General features: G+C 48.3%; 1 protein-coding gene across 6 annotated transcripts in view; it reads right to left on the bottom strand.

The window, feature by feature from the left end:
- The window catches only part of GLCE (glucuronic acid epimerase), a 47,771-nt gene that overhangs the window by 19,193 nt on the left and 9,218 nt on the right, over nt 1-19,360 (bottom strand). For 3 of the 6 annotated variants that reach the window (XM_040569800.1, XM_040569802.1, XM_040569803.1), the window contains exon 2: nt 16,664-16,763. Coding sequence is in view for 1 of the 6 variants with exons in the window: in XM_040569799.1 (XP_040425733.1) it covers nt 11,572-11,612 (41 nt within the window). In the remaining 5 variants the exon portion in view is untranslated. Of the gene's footprint in view, nt 1-6,993; nt 7,136-11,571; nt 12,034-16,663; nt 16,764-16,870; nt 18,710-19,360 lie in introns of those variants that run through there. The other 3 variants (XM_040569801.1, XM_040569799.1, XM_040569804.1) reach the window with 3 other exon arrangements.

The raw sequence follows: 19,360 nt of genomic DNA, 5'->3' as shown, positions 1-19,360 counted from the left end.
ACCTGCGACTGCCAGCGGTGCTGAATTCACAGGAGCTAGTGCAGGTATGTGTGCCGACCGCACCGCAGGCACAGGGGTTGCAGCTGCTCCTTTTTGATGTGCTCCCCAGCACATCCCTGGCTTCTCACTTCCACGTAAAATGTGTCAGCCCGACCATCTGCCTTCATGACATAAAAGCCCAACCCCAAAACAAGGAGGTGAAGCCCCTCGCTCGCACCTTTTCCCTTGCAGCGCTGCTTGGTGAGATGCGACGAGCGGGATGCCCGCGAAGTTAACCCTGTTAACCGCTGGGTTAACGTCCCAGTTAACGTCCCCATAAATCCACTGCGGGCAGCGGCGCTGATTTGTGCGCGGGGACAGCACCTGCTCCATCCCACAGCCCTACAGCAGAGAAAAGCAGACGCCACAAATCCCTGCCCACACTTTGCTCTGCCTCCCGCCGCCCCCTGGCCTCAGGGGCGACGCTGCAGCCCCTTGCCGAGCAGCAGCACCCCGCTCGCACCCCACGCCTGCAGACTGCTTCAACCCGCAGCTGCAAGCAGCCCAAGAGTAGCAAGGAGGGTTCACGAGGGTGTAATTCCACCAGTTATTTACATCAACAAGCCGCATGTTTTTACCTGAGCACCAAGTCTGGCTTGATTAGCACAGTTTTTGTCCCCAAGGCCAGCCTCCGTGGTAACGCTGCAGCCGGCTTCTCCAACGCAGCCATCGCTCCCGTCCCGCCGTCTCAACACCAGTCACATTTAATCACCAGCGCTGGCAACCACCCCATTACCATGTCAGCTCCTATTTGTCACCGCCTTTGTAAGGAAGAGACACGTTGCATCCTGAAGACGGAGAGCGGCAAAATTTTAAATGCCCGTAAAACCCCGTGCCCGCCCGGCTCCCGCAGCACTTCTCACGTCTGTGTGTCATGGAAGTGCTGGTGGCTGCTGTCACGGAGCAGCAGCGCGGCGTTCACTGCAACCGTTTGCCTTTCCCAAACTAAAAGCATCTGAGCACAAAAGTGATTTTTGTCCAGAAGTTATTTTAAGCGCTGTTTGGAAGCGGCGTGGCACAGAACGTTTAACAGCTGCGATCCTCGCAGCACATCACATCCCCAGCACCCGTGTGCAAGCTCTCTGTTAGGCAGAATTATTATGAAAAAGTGTTAATGTATAAAGAGTTTTCTAGTGTTTTTAGCCACGCTGTCTCTAACACCCGGGCATCGCCACCGCCCCACGGCCACCCGGTGCAATGGGAAGCTCGTGGCCGGGATCCCAGCTCTCTGCTGGAGGGCACAACTCCCGTAACCTCATTTCCCGACAGCGAGGATGTGAGGCCAAATTTCTTTAATGCAAGGACCGATCCAGTACACCAGCAGTAATTTAAATTTTGATCGTGCCGCTGGAGAGAGGATAAACCACTAAGTCAGGGTCTATTTAGCTCCAAGAAGTCGGAACATAGCTACTTCAGAAATCCTTCCTGCAGCTCAACACTCTGCGTGTACATCTTAGAGGCTGGTAAGACAAAAAAGCCCAGGTTCCTGCTCCTGCTCCCCTTCTGACGGCATGATAGCAAAGCATATGCACCTGGAGAAAGCACGGAGGGAGGCCAGGACGGGAATTTATTACAAAAATAAGGATCTTCCAATATCAGCAGGGTCAAGACTAACGTTTTTATAGCCATTTTTATTATCTGCAGTAAGAGCTAATCTGAAACACAGTGTTTAAACCAACTTCACCTAAGGTCTGCCACTGAAAAGTGACTTAATGTGGATTATGAACACGCCGAAAACTTACCATTACTAAACTTGAAATCACTGGTCTTTGAGAGGAAGAAACCTTGCTTTTCAAGCCACAAATACAGGATTTCCAACATAATTCTAGGTCAGATTCAGGAACTGTACTAAAAAATTGTGTTTAAGGTGTGCAGAATACAACAACGCAGGAGAAAGCTCCCGGCCACACGTCACCAGGTTATACTTCTTAGCATGTCTAGGGCTTAGAGTAATACTCAGAAATATAGCGATGCTTAAAAAATAGCAAACCCCCTTTGCTTAGCGATGCAGCTTTACCAAAACACAAAAGCCACGTCTCCCTTGGGTCTGGCATCGCCTGCTTCAGGACAAGCTCTGCACGTCACGCGTGGCTGCCCTGATGTGGCTGGGGAAGCCATCCGGATCTCTCGCTTGTTTACCTGTCTCTACTGAAAACACTCACTGAGCGAACTAAAACACGAGCCTGAAGCTTTGTTTTCCTCATTTTTGAGGAGTGAGGGCAACATCAGAAACGTCGCTCTCCGACAGACCCGAAGAGTCGCCAGGCTGCTGTTGGAGAGCATCGCCGCTGCTGCTTTCATCAGCAGATGTTTTTCCCCTGTAAACTAATGGAAAAATACGTAACTTCGACCAAAATGAGATTTTTCACTACCACTTCACATTTTCCTGGCTTATCAGAGACGTTTGGAGCTGTCTCACGCAGTTCCATACACGTTAGCAGCCACGACATGCTGCTTGGTTCCTCCACCCCGTTGCACGACGCAGCCCCCGGCGCAGAGCCCAGCCAGGCTCCCTCCTCCTGCGTCTTCCTAGGAACTGAGAAATCATGGCCCTAAGCTCCGAGCAGCCAGAGCAGCACAGATTTCCTTCTCTGCAGAAAACTGTGCTCCTACGTTCTGTTCTGACAGACCTTTCAACGCGAACAGACGAGGAAAGCCTGCCGCTCCTGTGCCAAGCTCCTGCCAGAGCCCCGGAGACCCTTCTTGCCGCCAGGAAGCCCCAAGTTGCTTTGTGCTTTCCACTTGTTCCTACCAGGATCCCCTTATAGCTTCGGCTAGAAAATCCCAATGATTCAATACGTGATCGTTTTCTCCCAGCCATTCCAAGCCCGACAGGCAGCGCGGGTTTCAGCAGGAACTACGGCCCCATGTTTTCCTTCCCGACAGCGCTCCACCGACAACAGGAGAGCCACAGAGCAGCGATGCTGGCGCTTCTGCTGCCAATTCATGACAATGCCTACAAGAATCCCATACAAAGCGCGCTCCAAAGTACAGCTCAGACATCTGGCATGTATTTGGCAAGCCTGCTTGCATGCAGCCTTCAAGTAAAAATAGAAGAGCCTTTCTAGTTCGAACACTGCCACCATTTAAAAACGAGCAAGTGCGATGCTTTGGAGGATGCACAGCTGACCCTAAAAATCACACGAGATTCATGTTAAGCGGATGAACCTTCAAGGCTTCGTCCAATGCCCTCAGCAGAGCACAACCTTGCTTGGTAATCACCAGCAAGCCTCATGCAGCTTCTGTAGGGGATCTCACCTCCCAGCGAGCACAGCCACGCAGGGTCTGCAAAGCACAGCATGACCAGCACCGGTTTGAGGGAGCAAACGTGCTGGCATCCCCCTTGTGCCACCCCAAAGTGCTCTCCTGGAGGCTTCAACACCTGTCAAGCCCAAAACCCTGCTGCTTCACTAATGTTTGTGGCTCGTTATCGGCATAAACCACTCTGTTACATTCCTACGTATTATGCAGGTAGGTTCCCTCTTCCTTCTTTCACTATGCAAAAAGCAGACGTTAAGGAAGCAACATAGCTTATAGCAGGTAAATAAAATTTGCTTTAAGTCAGAGAAACTGTCTAAAAGTGCCTCATTTTTATTGCTCAGCAAACCCCGATGCTGTGTGCAGATGGTTCTTCAGGAAAGAGTCGCTCACTGGTGGCAGTTACCCGATTGCTGAATTAAAGGTTTCAGCAAAATTGTGCTGCTTCCCCAAGTATTTCCAGAGCAAACAACCTGCACAACAACAAGCAATGCCACTGACAAACTTCATTAAAGGGATTTTCCCAGGAAGCCTTAGAAGCTGGGATTACAATCACTTACTGCTACTTTCCCGGTTTTCACATAGAAACAAGGCAGACATACAACCCAGCACGAGCAGGCACAAGCACCCTACAGGAGCCGAAGCAACACAGCACAAGCACGTCCCTGTTCCCAAAAATCCCACTTTCAAAAGACAAAAGCACACGTACCATGCGCTGGGGACCCTAGGCAGCGCCTTCAGGAGGAGGTTCTGGGCTTCTTTCAGCCCACCCCTTCCACCCAGTGCTGCTCCCAATAACAACCTGTCCCAGCAGAGTTTATGTTTAGACTCTGGCATTAACCCTGGCAAATGTGTTTGGAAACCTTCCGTTTCTACATTTTTTCGTATTTGGCAAGCCAGAGATTAGGAGGAGGCAGCGGGGCTGGATACGAGGGAGACCAAGATAACACACAAATCCTGTTTTTATTGAAGTTCACAACAAAGGCAGAGCTAGCTTTTACAGTAACTTGAATTCTGGTTTTTAGGATAGAGCCCACAACTGCATACAGGCAGGTAATACGGCATACGATGGAGATGGCCTTTTACTTATTTATTTTTAATCCTTTCTACTCCAGCTCCTTAGAAGAGCTGATGAAAAAGCAGGGCAGAATAAAATCAGAAACGATATAAAAGCATGCCGAAAGCTACCTGATGGCAAACTGCATCAGCTACGAATTATTCTGTACAGCCACGACAGTGAACTGTTTATTTCTGTTTTTAATACAGAAAGTGATTACTGTTAAACATCCGACACACACACACATTTCTGAGATTCCTCCAGTTTGTGCTTCCAGCAGGACGGGGATGCATACCTACAATTATTAGTACAGACTTCCACGCACAACCCAGAACGTAACGCGGGCTTGGCAGGATTTATAGCTTTCAAATTCCACGTGGGTTGCTAGAATTTTAAGTCTACCCATCAAGAAGGCTTTCCTCCGCGAGAGGTAAAACTGTAAAACCTCGGGGTTTGTGTTTGGGGATCGCAGACCCGGCCTGGGGCGCGGGTGCCCGGCTTCTCCCAGCTCGGGCCGGAAGGCCTCGCCTTGCTTTAAAGGGCTTTTGCCAACTGGAGCAATCAACCGGCTCCATTTTCGTACAGACAGCAGGAAATATCAACGTTAGAATTCTTCTGCGGTTTCAAATTCCTCATTTTTGTGACCTTTGTACACCCATCCCTGCTGGAAAAATAAATACGCATTTTATAGGCGTTCTACCCTGACATTCTCAGGGCCGGGATGCGTCAGGTCTTCCCATACACCCCGAGACATTTCATCCACGATCTGAACGCCTGTAACCGGACACAAAGGAGCCCAAAGGAGCCTGCGAGGCCATGGCCGATCCGCGGGGACCAAGGGACCCAGCACCGAGCGGGCCCAGCACCGAGCGGGCCCCTCGGCTCTCCTCAAGGCCTTCACTAACCAGGGTGGGCCTCGCCGCCACGCAGCACATCTGCAAAGCACCACAAGGACAGAGGAAAACATGATTAAGAAACCACGAGGGAGGCCTAGAAAAGGAAAAAATTCAACAAATGCAAATTATTCCAGACCAAAAAAAAATACACAATTACAGAAGTTGTCCTGTTAAACAGGATGGCTTTGTTGTTTGTTTTTTTTTTTATTATTTTTGAGCTTTGAAGGTACCTGGGGGTCACACAGCATTGCAAATTAAACTTCAGAAGGGCGATTTTTGACAAAAAGGGCAAGGGGACACAGGCCACGGAGCAGCCCCAGCACCAGGACCGCAGCAGCAGGATGCGGGCGGCAGTAGGGTGAGGGAAGGCAGGGCTGTGCTGGGAGCTTCCCCAGAAAACAAGGACGCTCAGCCACCAAATACTCGCTGGGAATGGAAATTAGGGGGCAGGAGAAAGAGCAAGAGTCCTTTTTTGGGGCAAGTTCGAATACTAGGGCACAAGTAAGGGGGCAGAAGCAGGACCGAGTTGTCTGCGAGAGCCCCTTCAAGGCCAAGTCTCCTCTATCCGACGTCTCTGCAAGCGCTCTCTGCTTCACTGCGTGAATATCAAAACCAGTTGTTACAGTTGGACGGATATTATTTTTTTTTTGATGGAACGTTTGTCTCATTTCCTGGAGCAGTTGATTTAATTTCATCCCCGTCTAATGGGACTTCAGCAAGTGTAAGTGGTTTGTCCTTAGGAGAGGCGGCATAACAGCGTGTCCATGCCTCCCCTGCAAAAACTCCCTTTTCCCAGTGTCATTCCCTAGTAAAGTGGTAATAATTGGACTGAAGTAAGAAAAAAAAATTAATATTTCACTGTGCTCTACAACATTTAGAAACGTTTAGCTAATGGAGGATAGATGTTACACTAATGGCTCTATTCAGTTTGTCTAACAGCTTCAAGTAGGAGCTTGTAAAGTTGCTTTTTGTACTTTGGCAAAAAAAAAAAAAAAAGTAAAAGTAAAATCCAGGAAGCAGCAGGAGCGTGCCCTAAAGCACTCCACAGATGGGATGCTCCCACCCAGAAGGAAATCGGCTCAAGGAGCCAACAGGGAAGAGTCACAAGCAGAAAAGTAAAAGGGCAGCCTGAGGAGTCCGTTCCCGAGTGCCATCGTGTTCTTGGAGCAACTCCCTGCACCTCGCCAACAAGTTTTCAGCCTGCAGCCCCCTCGAGACCGTGAGGCTTCACCAGAAGGAGCATTGATCTTTAAAACATCGCTGCTGCATGTCACATCCATTAAATTGAGTGCACCCACGGAGGAGTGATTTTCTCCAAAGGAGGTTTTCCTTTCCTAGCTCAATCCTGAAAACTGTGCAAGTCTTAGCTTCCCAAAAAATATAAGAGAAAATTGACTTCATCTGGATTCCCTGGAACACCAAAGATATACACCAAAGGACCCCCATGAGGGGTCCTCCACACGCTGAAGGACTTCTCGCAGGCAGGTGAAATCACTCCAAACCATCACCACTCACATCAGAGGACACGGCTTGTACAATTCTCACGTTAGAAGGAAAAGGCTTCTGACAAAGTGAACTGGAAGAGCAGTTCCCAGCCTGCACACACAGCCCTGGTCTGCCCTTCGGGATCGGCAGCTTCCCCGCGGTCCCTCCCTTACCCCACTGCTCTCCGCACCGAGTGCTGGACCAGCTGAGTCATCCCAATAAACACAGCTCTTAAACCCCCAGAAATTATAAACTTACACAGATATCCCGGCTGTACGCAGCAGCTCTGCTTACAAGACTTGTTATCCATCAGCCTCTGTGACCAAGGTTCCTCCCCACTTCCACCTCAGTAATTAGGGAGGTGAAGACATCCCGACTGCAATTTCTTATATTCAAGAGAGGAGAGGGTTTACAAAGAGACAGTGCTCGGCTCCAAATTTGTGTTTATGGTCAATGCTAACCCAGAGGGAGCCTCCAAAGACCTTTGGCTCCACTTCTCAAAATAGATTTTAGCTGCTCTTCCTGTTGTGATACACCAAATTAAAATCTTGTAACAAGACACTCGGTATTTAAGAAGTTGCACTCAAATTTCTTTGAACTCTAGTTAGCAAGTACCCTGCAGAACAGAGAGCTGCAACCCAAACTTACTGCTCTTGACAACATCATCTTCCCCATTTTCTGCTTGGGATCGGTCCCATGAAAAAACCCTGGAGTTGACCCTCGTGTCTAGCTGCATTATTAAGCAAAAGATGCTGTCAGAGACTTCATGTGTCTCAAGGGACATTATTGGCAGGGGAATAACCTTGATCCTAACAAGCACAGACTGATTTCTGTCTGAGGCTACACGATGGTTTCCATTTCCTCTCCAGGCTCATCGTTTGATGGGATTAACTTGAGCTGCAGGCCCTCCGGTGATGCTCCCAGCTGGATTTTTGCACAGAGGAGTGGGACTGGGCCATGGTGTTGTTCCGTACCTGCAGCACTGACTGTGGTTTTGAACTATTTTAGCACACGAGCAGCTGCTGTCAACAAATTCTCTTAACTCTCCTCCTGAAACACTTGAGTGTCCCAGACTAGCTGAGCCCACGACCTGGCTGTCAGACAGGCTTGCACATAATGCTTCTGGGTTACGTTTGTGCTCATCCAAACCCTTGCAGCCACCCCACTATTATCACCTGGCACGCAAGTCACTGCAGGACTTGGAACCTGGCATCGATTTCCTCTGCTTTTTAAAATCCATTATCTTTAAAAGGCGGAGCAGAGGAGAAAACGACCGGCTCCACCAGCCAAGAACACCGCTTCCCTGGGAGCGGCTCGGCACCGAGCGACGCGCTCTCCTTTCTCCCAGGCAAGCAGGCAGCTAAGTTTAAGAGCTGTGTTACAGAACGAACCCTCAAGGAAATCAGCATGGTTTTTTGTTTTTTGTTTTTGATTTTTTTTTAAATCTTTGACTCTTCAGCTCCATTTACTGTAGACTCCGCTTTGGCCTGCAAGCTGTTGTTCGAGTTAATCCAAACTCGGTGGGATCGCGGCGAGACGCGGTGATGGGAGCAGGCCACCACGCACAACTTCAGCCTTGCAGGGGCTGTTCCTGACTTCTCACTGCACCTCCTCCCCACCCCACTTTTCTTTTTTTTCCTTCTACTCTCTTCTCGTGTCTCATTTTACACAAATTAACCTATGGGAGCTTTGCTATAGATGCCAGGAGCAATGCAGTTTCACTGCTGGATTGCACACGCTTACCACAAAAATGTGACTGCGCTACAGGCTTATGTTATTTCATTCAAGAAAAAATAATTATTTACATGACACAAGCCAGATAAAGGCATTTCTCATATTCAGCTGTTCTCCTCCAAAAAGGCCCCAATTGCACCTGTCTCCCCAGTGCCTCAGGTGAAAGGTAAGACCTGCGGTAGATGCGTGCTCTTTGATCATGACTCAGACCGAGCCTCGTGGACCATGCACCAGCTATGTGTCAATAAATGATGTATGAATGCGTATTTGTATAAACACACAGTGCGTTTGGACAATGAGTCAGAACTGGTAGAAAAGTATTCTCTCTTCCAAAACAGGTTAAGTCATCACCACTCCGTGCGTTTGTTCCTGTTGCTAGAAGAAATTGTTTTGTGGTTTACCTGTTGTTTTTTTTTTCCAAAGCAACTTCAGCTCTGCAGACGTAGGAGTTGATTTTTTCTATTTTAAATAAACTGCTGTGAAACATCAACAAGAGCAATTCTTCCTCTCCCCCGCAAAGGTAGGCAGCACTGCTACCGCAAGTTTAACAGCAAGGAACATTTCAAAGAAAGAAGGAATAAACAGGAAGGATGCAATCAGGTTTGCTATTTTGAGGAGAAGCAAAGCAGGTTTAAAGAAGCTTTAAGAAAAAGCTTAAAAATTAAGTAAGTCCAATTTAATTCAGAACTCCCTCATTACAAAGCATCTCCAAAGCGATCAGCACATGCAAAAATTTACACGCAAGAAACCACAAACCCAGAATGCTTTCTCAATCATCCGAAAATGAACCCAGTCCCAAGGACACTCACGTGCTTAGCTACAGACCAGCACACTTGACCTTTCAAGTACAACTTGCAGCAAATCAGATACGACTAAAGCAATGCTTTCTTTTTCCCAAAACACACATTTTCCAATGGCAAGAAGTGCTGTCCAGGACCCTGAGGCAGAAACTAAAACCCACGCAGAGGATATTCTCCAGAGCCTCCCAGTGACTCTCTCATTCACTCCCACAGCAAAAGCACAAGTTAAAACAAGTGCTTAAGCTGAGCAGAACATACTGAAGCAAAGGCACAAGCAGTGGGTTATGCAACAAGCTCTTTCCTCACCTTTTCTCCTCCTCTCTACCCGGTCTGTTCTACACCATGAAAAATGCAAGGTCACAAGGGAGGAAGCAAGGAGGAAGAGACAACGACAGAAATTGAACCTTAATCTGAATTAAACCTTCCAATCTGAAATATTTTGATTTTAGATTCCACAGAAGACTTTTTATTGTTGAAGCAGGGAGCACATTTTGCAGCAGAAATTCCTGAACTGCACATCTAAACACAAACTCCACCCTTACTACCAATTCTTATTTTAGCACAAATATGTTTTTGCTGCACAGATTTGAGGAAAGATATCAACCCTTGAACTACACCGCCTCTTACGCTGACTCCCGATGCGCAGCAACAACCAGCACTGTTAGCTGCCTCCCAGAACACCGCAAGTTACAGAAACACAGCCTACAAGTCCTATTCTGCAGGTAGGTAGCAGACAGATTGCAAGCGTTTCGAGATTTGAACAGCTCTGCCTCTTTGGAGGAAGAACGTTTGCCAAAATAAAAATATCCTTAACAAAAACATAAGAAAGTACAACTGCTTACTTTAGGTAAACCAGCTTTCAACAAGCTTCAGCAAATCTCCGCTTAATGGAAATTCACTCAACAGGTTCGCTCCTAGAGCTTTTATGAACATCTTCGTGGTTCAGACATCGAACTGAGCTCCAAAATGAGGAGAACCTGAGGAGAGTATTTAGAAACAGGCTGAGCTGGCCTCAAAGCCTTACTCTTACCAAAGAACAGAAGACTTTGGTGCTTGGGAAGATGGACACAGTGGAAGTCAGCGCACCTAACACCAGTTTATCCCAGTTCCCTGCTAGCCAAGGTGCAAGGTGGTAACGCTGGACACGTGGAGCCGCAAGGAGAACGGCCGCAGAGGGAGGAGAGCTTTATCCATTTATATACAAATACGATTGCTTTATAGACAAGTTATGTCTATCCCACGATGAGGCCATTAATCTAATGAAAATAAATTAAGAAAAATGTGCTGAGACTGACAACGATACCACCCCTAATCATTACTCCTGACCGTGTAACATTGCTGCAGGCAAAAGCGCTGTGGAGATGAAGACTGTTAAATCACCCCACGAACAGAACCCACCACGCCACTGTAAAAATGGTTTATTAGCAGAGCACTTCAAAGCATTGTCTGAAACTTTACAACACTTACTTAGTATGTATTTGGTATTTGTCGGGGATTTATTGTTGCATCAGTTATTTTTAAAAGTTCGTACTATTAATGCTAGATTGCCATTGACAAATGTAGCACTGCAAGCACAATCTTCGCACAAGTGTTCTTTTAATGAGCAACCGGCGACGGCGTTGCCAAAAAAAAAATCTGCAAACATGCAACGATCCAGCTCGCAATTAGACCTCAACAATAGTTTCGCTGATTATACTTTTTATGCTGAACGCATTCAGCAATATGCGCTGCGGGAACAGGCTGCATACAGACGAGCTGAAACGATTCACCACATTCGTGTGCGAGCGGCTTTACTAAAAATTTAAATAAAAGGAATTTTCAAAGTAAACATTTTAAGCAAAACAACAAGCTTTCACTAATCTGTGCATACAGACATATGCACAGGAGCATGATAAGCATTTACTAGTAACGGAAAGAGTGGGTTTGACTCGCCACTTTCTTAGGGCCAGGGATGATTTTTGGAAAAGCTGCTGCCTGGAAGATTCAGAGCAAGGCACAAAAGCTGCCACCACTGCTCACCTCTGCCTGCGGCATCGCCAACACGGCACGAGGCAGAGGGCACGCCGGCCGTGCAAAACACGGGCATCCAGACCGAATCTGTTAACGGGGAGGCGTGTCGTGGGGCTGCCCACGTGTACACACGCTTGCACATAAAAACCAAGCAGCAGAACCACAGACCAACGGGTTTGATCCGAAACCACTTCGGTTTTGGCTGGAGCTAGTGCTGCGTTACGGGAAACCTGCTCAAGGCCTAACGTTGTTAGACGGACACAAAGACAAAGCGTTTGCTTGCAAGACGTACCGAGTGCCATTAGCAAAGCTGCCAGAATGCTGATGCCACATCCATCGCGTGAGGCAGTCGGCGGTGGCCGTGTCTTCCTGCCGGAGGGGCTGCTAGCTCCAGACGGGCACTCGCAGAAAGGGGAAACCCAATTACAGAAAACAGCAATATCTCCGTCAAAAAACGGCAAGCAATTAAACGTCTCCTACACACGGAAACATGTATTAAAGCTAATTATTGTACATCGGTCAATGTAATTGTGACTCCAACCCAACGTGGTCCGTGTAATTAGTTGGCACTAATGGAAACCTCGTAACGCAACAAATTACTACGATACCCTCCGTCAAGAGCATTTCCTCGGAGTGCCAGGAAGTCAGGCCACCGTTCTTGTCGACTTTAATGTGCACTTGGCCAGAAGACAGACGGATGAGCTCCCTCCTTCCCCATTACCAGCACCTGGGGACGTGCCAAGGTCCCCTCACAGCCAGGTGAAGGTGCCCACAAAGTCCCAGGCAAAAAAACACTGCTCGCTCACCCTTGGGTGCTGCTGGAGGGGAGCAGCAGGGAATTGGCTCTGACAGGATCGTCACTGCACACAAACAAAACTTATTTTCCCTTTTGCTACTCCACTTAGCTCCTTTTGTTCCATTAAATCTAACCCTTGCCACGGAAATGCTGCTTACAGAGCTCTGAGATGCCTCAAAGGGAACCAAGCGCTGATGAATCCCGAGTGCCAGGCAGCCCAAAGGCTGTTTTGTTGCAGGTTTCACAGCAGTAGTAATTAGTGGCACTGCACTACCGAGGGGTTTTTACCTCTTCTGCCAGCTGCATTTCTCCAAAAAGAAATTTAAAAAATCAGCTATGCTCTTGGCGGCTGAAAGGGCAGTTTTGACTGCAGTGGCAGACCTTTTTCTGATGACCAGGTACAAAGAATACTCTGGGTGCAGCGTGTAACCGTGCCCACCTGCGTAGGGAAAGGCCAGCGTGCGCCTGACATCATGCCAGTGTCCGTCAGGTGTGTATTATCCTACGGGCCGAGTTGGCAAGATAAAAGCACAATGGAGAATTCAGAAGAGAAATACTGAATTTACAAGAAAATCCTTCCTGAGGCAGGTTTTCCAGGGAGCAACTGGTCAGCACTTTCTTTTCCATGCTTCCTAGTTTTGAGATGTGCAAAGGCAGATTACTTGCAGGCTCTAAGAGCAGGACAGTTCAACATTTTGTCTGGCTGTGCCTCAGTTGCAGACACCTCCCTGGGTCCTTGGTGGTTTTGGGTTTATCCAACGTCACCACTTACCCACCAGCAACATGCTCTGGCCTCACAAATGTGTGGTTTAAGGCACGTTTAGTTGCTTATTTCAAGTAGGTACAAATTAACCAAACCACCTTTTTTACCATCTGCATGGAGAAACAAATCCCCACATTAGGATAACAAAATACGGTGATGTGACATTTCCAGGGCAGCTACAGAAACGTGTGCTTGGACACGGCCCCTGAAACTCTGCCCGCCTCACCTCCGCAGGGAAACAGCCCAAAACCGAGCTCGAGGAGACTTCCAGGCAGAAGCTGGTCCTTCCCAAAAAACAGCTCGCTGGGGAAGTGCCTGTCGATGAACCAACCCAGTGTCTACCACGATGGTGGAGGGAGGAGGAGGAAGGGAAAGCTCAAGCATCAATTTCCAGCGAGGGAACGGGGTCACTGGAGGAGCAGCCACGGGGCTGCAGCCATCTCCTTCCAGCAGGCGAGGGGCAGCACCGGGACAGGCACAGGACTGATGTGCTGGTTGAGTGGCAAAGCTCAGAAGAGCCTTCTGAAACGTTTTTTTTTGCACGTGTTGCTTGTTAAAAATCAGCTGAAGTCTTAATTAACACAAGGCAGGAGTAATAAACGAAAGCCAAAATCTCCTCCATAATCTAAAGGCCATCGCCGTCTCACTGAGCTGGTTTTAAACTTCAGTAGGCGTGCTACAGACGCACAGACTCAGGTATTTAAAACGGACGATAAATCAAACAAACCAGGAGGACTTCATCCTAATGATTACAGCCAAGGGGTTACCACCGAAGCGCAAGTAGAGCACGAGACCGTCAGAGAACTACTACAGAAAAAGCCAATCTAACAACTAGCTCTGGGAACATTAACTGAGGCCATCAAGAAGAAAAGACTTCACTGAAGGGCATCTGCCTGCAAAAGTCATCTAGGAAGTCCCAGCTGCATCGAAAGGACGTGGTTTACCTGGAGCTGCTCCGAGGCAGACTAACGCCCAAGCAGAAGGCAGGAGCGGCACGGAGGGGGCAGGCAGCACGCGGCTCAGCCTGGTGTCAGGGAAAGGTTCTGCACCCAGAGGTGGTCGGGCACTGGACAGGCTCCCCAGGGACGTGGTCACGGCACCGAGCTGCCGGAGCTCAAGGAGCCTTTGGGCAACGCTCTCAGACACACGGGTTGATTTTTGGGTGGTCCTGCGTGGAGCCAGGAGTTGGACTCGGTGATCCTGGTGGGTCCCTTCCAGCTCTGTGCTTCTAGTCCTGCCCCGGGTGCCTCTGGTAGCGAAGGAGGGGAGCAAACGTGCAGGCAGAACACTCCACTTTCAGCAGCGTTGTAAGAAGTTTCCTTTCCGAGTTGTACCCGCATGCACCCATGCGCCTGACTGCCAGGAACAGAATTTCCTCCCGGTGCTTCTGTCCAACAGCTGTTCGATATTGGAACATAATTAATAGGTCTACAATACCGAGCTATTTTCTTCTGGATGCTACGGACTCTTTTTTCATCCAGAAATTCAATGCATTCACTCTTTATTCACTTACAACCCCACTGAGAGCCTATAAATTATTACTTTATATTGCTGTGCATCCAGAGGCTCCAGCCAGGGTCACGGCACCGTGCCGGAGTGGAGACACCGGCTCCACGAAGCTGCTCCGTCCGGGTCGATCAAAATACCCTTTTAGTGGATGCTAAAATGCTCCTTGTTTGTATAAAATAAACTGTTCAGTCTATGTCAACAGCTTCTCTTCTGCTGTTCCCCCTGGCAGATTAATTATCAGTCCGCCCAGATCTTCTCCTCCATCGTATTAACTGATTCAATGTCATTTAAAACATATTAAATACAGCACTACAGCAGACTTGAAACGCTAAATAATTCATGACAGCAAAATAAGGTCTACGCGAGGCTAGGAAATTTTACAAACATCGTTCTTGTATCCACCGCCCTCCCCCGTATTTTTTTTTTAAAAAAAAAAAAACCTAACTTGGGGGCAATTAATATCCGATACAGTTCTAGCAGCAGCAAAATAATTTTTAGCATCTCCTTCAAAACACTGTTTCGTACCATCCATCACTTACAGGAAAACACGATCAAGACAGGAGTCTCCGAATACCTCGGCGTTTTCTCCAGGATTCAATCTAGTCTGCTTCCAAATATGTATAATGCCTAGGCTACATTAACACATTAAAGCTTTGTAGATTGTCATCACTGCTCCTGCTGCTTAATTTCATCTATCCCTCGCAATTCAGATCTCCAACTACTTTCATCACTACTTTTCAAAAAAAAAAAATCATTTCAAATATAAAGACTCATGATGCTCGCATAAGCAGATTGCCAAGCAAGTTTAAGAGAACATATATTTAAAACCTGGCAGCAAAACTCCACTCCCCAACTCAATGGGAGTATTCTCTCAGATTCTATTGCCTCGATGTTAATAAAAAGCATACTCTACGATCAGTTAAGCTTGAAAAAGTCTGGGCAGGATGATGAGTTTGACAAGTCAAACAATTCAGGAGCACACTTGCAGAATACACGAGCTGGTGGAAGAGGGAAGGTTCTGAGCAACCGATAAAACCTCCACAAGGGATTCAGAGCATTTGTTTTCCACTCCAGCTGCACAGAGAAAGAAGCACAGCACAGAAACACAAAATGGATGCTTTTTATTTTGCAAACGCTGCCTTAATTTCCACACAAGTCTGTCTGCCCAGTTAAAATTCATTTGCTACTCCAGACTATTTGAATTGCTAAATGCTCCTTTCCGCTCGTTTAAAAGTAAGTGGAGAATTTAAAGCACTCTGGGCTCGAGACCGTCCTGCTGCACCACATATCCCAAAGGACAGATCCCGTATGCCAGCACGGGCTGGGTGCTTACACACCGGGCTCAAACCCCAGCAAGATCCCGGGGAGCACACCCCAGGCTGAATTCAGCTGCAAGGCTCAGAAAACCAGAACTCACCCAGCGCCGATTAAGCACACGAGAGCAGCACGTATTAATTATCGGGCAGAAGTTTAAAGTTTCCTTTAATCATCTTGAAATGCTTTGAAACCACTTTTCTGGTGTAGCAGCTCCGAAAGGGCTTTTATCTTTCAGCTGTGACACAGGAGGCATGCTGGAAGCCCTGGGAAGCTTTCCGAGCCTCCAGTTCGGGCTCCTCTCCTTTGGAATCAGATTTCCTAAACTCGTGCACAGCGAGATGTACCACAACTAGCAGAGAAACTGCCGAAGACCAAAAAGAAATAAATCACTGTATTTACCACGAGGAGAAACTTTTGCTTCTGGAAAATCAGGGCGTCGTGGAAAGCCAAGCCCCAGTTCAACGTCTGTGCTTTATCCAGCATCCTAAATCCTCCCCACACGTACAACAGGTTAAACCCCTGCCTCTTCCGCGCCACAGACCTCGAGCTCACGGGGCAGCTAATTGCACGGCACCCAAAATCAAGCAATTAACAGCTTTCTCACGCAAAAGCGAGCAGCCAGGCTAACAGCCCGCAGACCTGGTCTCACACGCCGCCTCCTCCGGAATAATCTTCCCCTGGAATGATCTCCCGGCGCTATCTGCGCACACTGGCACGCTCCGCGCATCCCCTGGCAACAGAACCGCAGCTCCCCACGGCCCCCCCAGCACCACGGCCCCCCGAGCCAGGCACCTTTCACCACGGGCTCACTTACCAGCCACACAGGGCTGATAAAAGCCCCCGCAGAGGAGATTTTCCAGCCGGCACCTTCTGTGAACACAGCTGGCAGCTCAGCTCGCAGCCGGACGAGCGTTATTTGGGCAGCGCCAGCACGTCGCAGCCCCCCCAAACTCAGCCCCAGTTTGGGTATTCGAAGCAGGGGATCTGCTCCTTGCTTACCTTAAGCAAAGGGAGGTCTCCGAATTCTAACGCGGCTCGGGTGTTTCAGCTTCAAAAATACATCGGCGGGCGACCCAGCGAGATTTCCCTCTGCGATTTCCTACAGGGGAGATGTGGAGAGAGGAAAAAAAAAATTGGAGTACTTAAGGATCTGCAGCAGCCACTGGAGTTGAATTCCTTCCCCTCTATCTGTAGAAATCCTCTTACTCAGTCCTGTCTGCTCTTAAGACAGCACTGCTGACGAATTTCAAGGCTCAGCTCTTGACATGCAGAATCACTGAAGGATCAAGAGCATAAATGTCACTTCCTCCAGGCAGCGGCGAAGGAGCCTAATCTGCTCTCCCCACCACAATCTCACCAATTGAAGAGCAAATCCCGGCATCTGCCTCATGCAGAGCTTTCATTAGACGCTCCCGAAGAATTCCAATTTAAAGCCCATATTTAAAGGAGCTCACTTTTAGCTGCCCCATTATGTAGTTTCACTTGAGGAACTGCACGAGTGGAAGAACATAAACTGAAAAGCTAATAAAGCACAAGGCAAAGCCTAACCTTGAAACAAATTACAGCCGGCTACGTCGGAGCAGTAGCAGAGGCTCTGGAATTATTAAACGAGCTTCAGGAAAGATTTAACTAACCAAATTCCACCGCAACGCTTTATTTATGGCATGTGTGCCGGCCCCAAAATATTCGCCGAGGTTTTTCCATCTCCCTTATTGCTTTTGCATATTTCCTAATCAAGGCCAACGGGCACAAAGCCTGCAGAGGCTGGAAGGTTTCTGACAGCGTTTCGTAACCAAAAGTTTCTCGAAATAGGAATTAGGTGCGCGGAGGCAACATCCTCAACACACCAGATACACGTGGATTAAACAGAACTCGGGACGCCAGCATCAACTTGACCCACCGTATAATTAACTCCTAAAATGGCATTTTAATGGTCTCTGCCCTTCCTCAACTTGGCAGTAGCATGTATAATTATGCTCCTATTAGCCCTCCTGCCTCCTTCCCTTGCATTCCCAATTTAAAATTAAACAAAACCTCTTCTGTTGGAGCTCGCCTTGAAGTAGTCTTGTCTTAAAAGGATTACCCTCCGCTAAAAGCACACTGGATTCCACAAAAGGAGGCTTATTCGTGCATTTGAAGTCCTTTTTCTTTTTTTTTTAAAGGTACCTAATGCACACCTGGATTATTTTTTAAAAATCTATTTGAATTTTCTCACTGAATTAGCTCAATGAAGTAAATTTTATCACCCATTAAAATTTATGCCAATGCAACTTGAGCTGGCTCAGTGTTTCTTCCTATAATCCTCTCGCTGGAGGCTCAATTTAATAAACAAAGGCAGCTCTAATAATTCAAATCTTACTTTCAAAGATACGATGCGCCTGTCAGAAGCTTTCTGCAACACAGTCAGTACATTTCTCCAGTCCCTCTCCAAGGCTTTGCATACATTTAAGCCTGCATCTTGCCTTTTGAATGCTGATAACCGCTGTGTTTCTTTTCTCTCCTTTAAAGGATTAAAGGCAACCACACAGACATTTTTATTAGTGCATCATGCACCATTAAATTGTCAGCTTGTCTGCCCCGATTCTCCTTAGAAAAAATACATACGTGGCCTTGAAAACATCTTTACAACCAAATCCTCATTTTCTTGGCACTTATTTACAAATTGCAGCAAACAAAGGCAAAGCACCACGTGTATTTTCCCTACAGCCAGGTTACAGCAGACGAGCAGCACTCCACGCACAACATCGATGTTTAAATAGTGCCCGGCACTTCCACGCCAGAAAGCCTTCCCTCGGTCTCCCCAAGAGCTTCATTTTTATTATTTAATCGCTCGCCGCAGCGCCTTCGAGAAGCGAGGCGAGACCTCCCAGGTCGTGCATCCTCGGCATAGAGGAACAACTCTCAGATAAGGGAAAAAAAAAAAGTTTTTACCAGGAGAAAGCAGTGACACGGCTGTCCAGGAGACTGCTGAGGATGGGGCAGGCAGATGCTGCCTCTCCCAGGGGATACGACCCAGCGCTCCCCAAAGTCCCCTCCTAAGGGGGCTGGTTCTTCCCTGCCTCCCTCATTTTTTGTCCGTTTCTCACAGCTCCCTCGCATGCAGATTCCTCCTCTTCGACCCAAACCACGCAAGAGGCGCCCAGCTCTCCTTGAGCAAAACTCTGCCACGGCACAAACCGAGCCGCTCCGCAGCCATGGCTTGAGCAAGGAGGGCCGCAGCACAGCAGTGGTTACCTTTCTGCCCACGTCGTGCCCATTCGGAAGGTTCTGCCTGTACAAATCCATTGCCTCGTGTCCCACTGCAACATTTAAGGAGCAATCAGCACAGCTGAGACGTTTAACGAAAGGCCCAAGGTCTGCACCAAACGGGCGATTCGGATTTGCGCGCTCCTGGTTCTCTACACACAGCAGAGCTGTGTCCCCGAGCCCACCCAGCGACACCAACCCCTCTCTAAAACACCACTAAAATCCCAGGAGCTGCCTGGTTCTGTGCTGACCCAGCACCGGGTGCTGGGCACTGGCGCTGCCCCCGCTCCTCAGTCGTCCCCTGAGGGCAGCAGCGGGCTCAGGGCAGGACAGAGGCAGGGGGAGAGGGGAGCACAGCTGACGCCTGTCGTCCACAAAGAGTGTTTTTCAATTTAAATCAGGTGGGTACAGCGACAGCACCCAGTTAGCTGCTCAGCGTGAGGACGGTGT

Source organism: Cygnus olor, chromosome 11 (assembly GCF_009769625.2).
Source record: "Cygnus olor isolate bCygOlo1 chromosome 11, bCygOlo1.pri.v2, whole genome shotgun sequence".
NCBI lineage: Eukaryota > Metazoa > Chordata > Aves > Anseriformes > Anatidae > Cygnus > Cygnus olor.
This window is presented reverse-complemented; position numbering and strand designations above follow the sequence as displayed.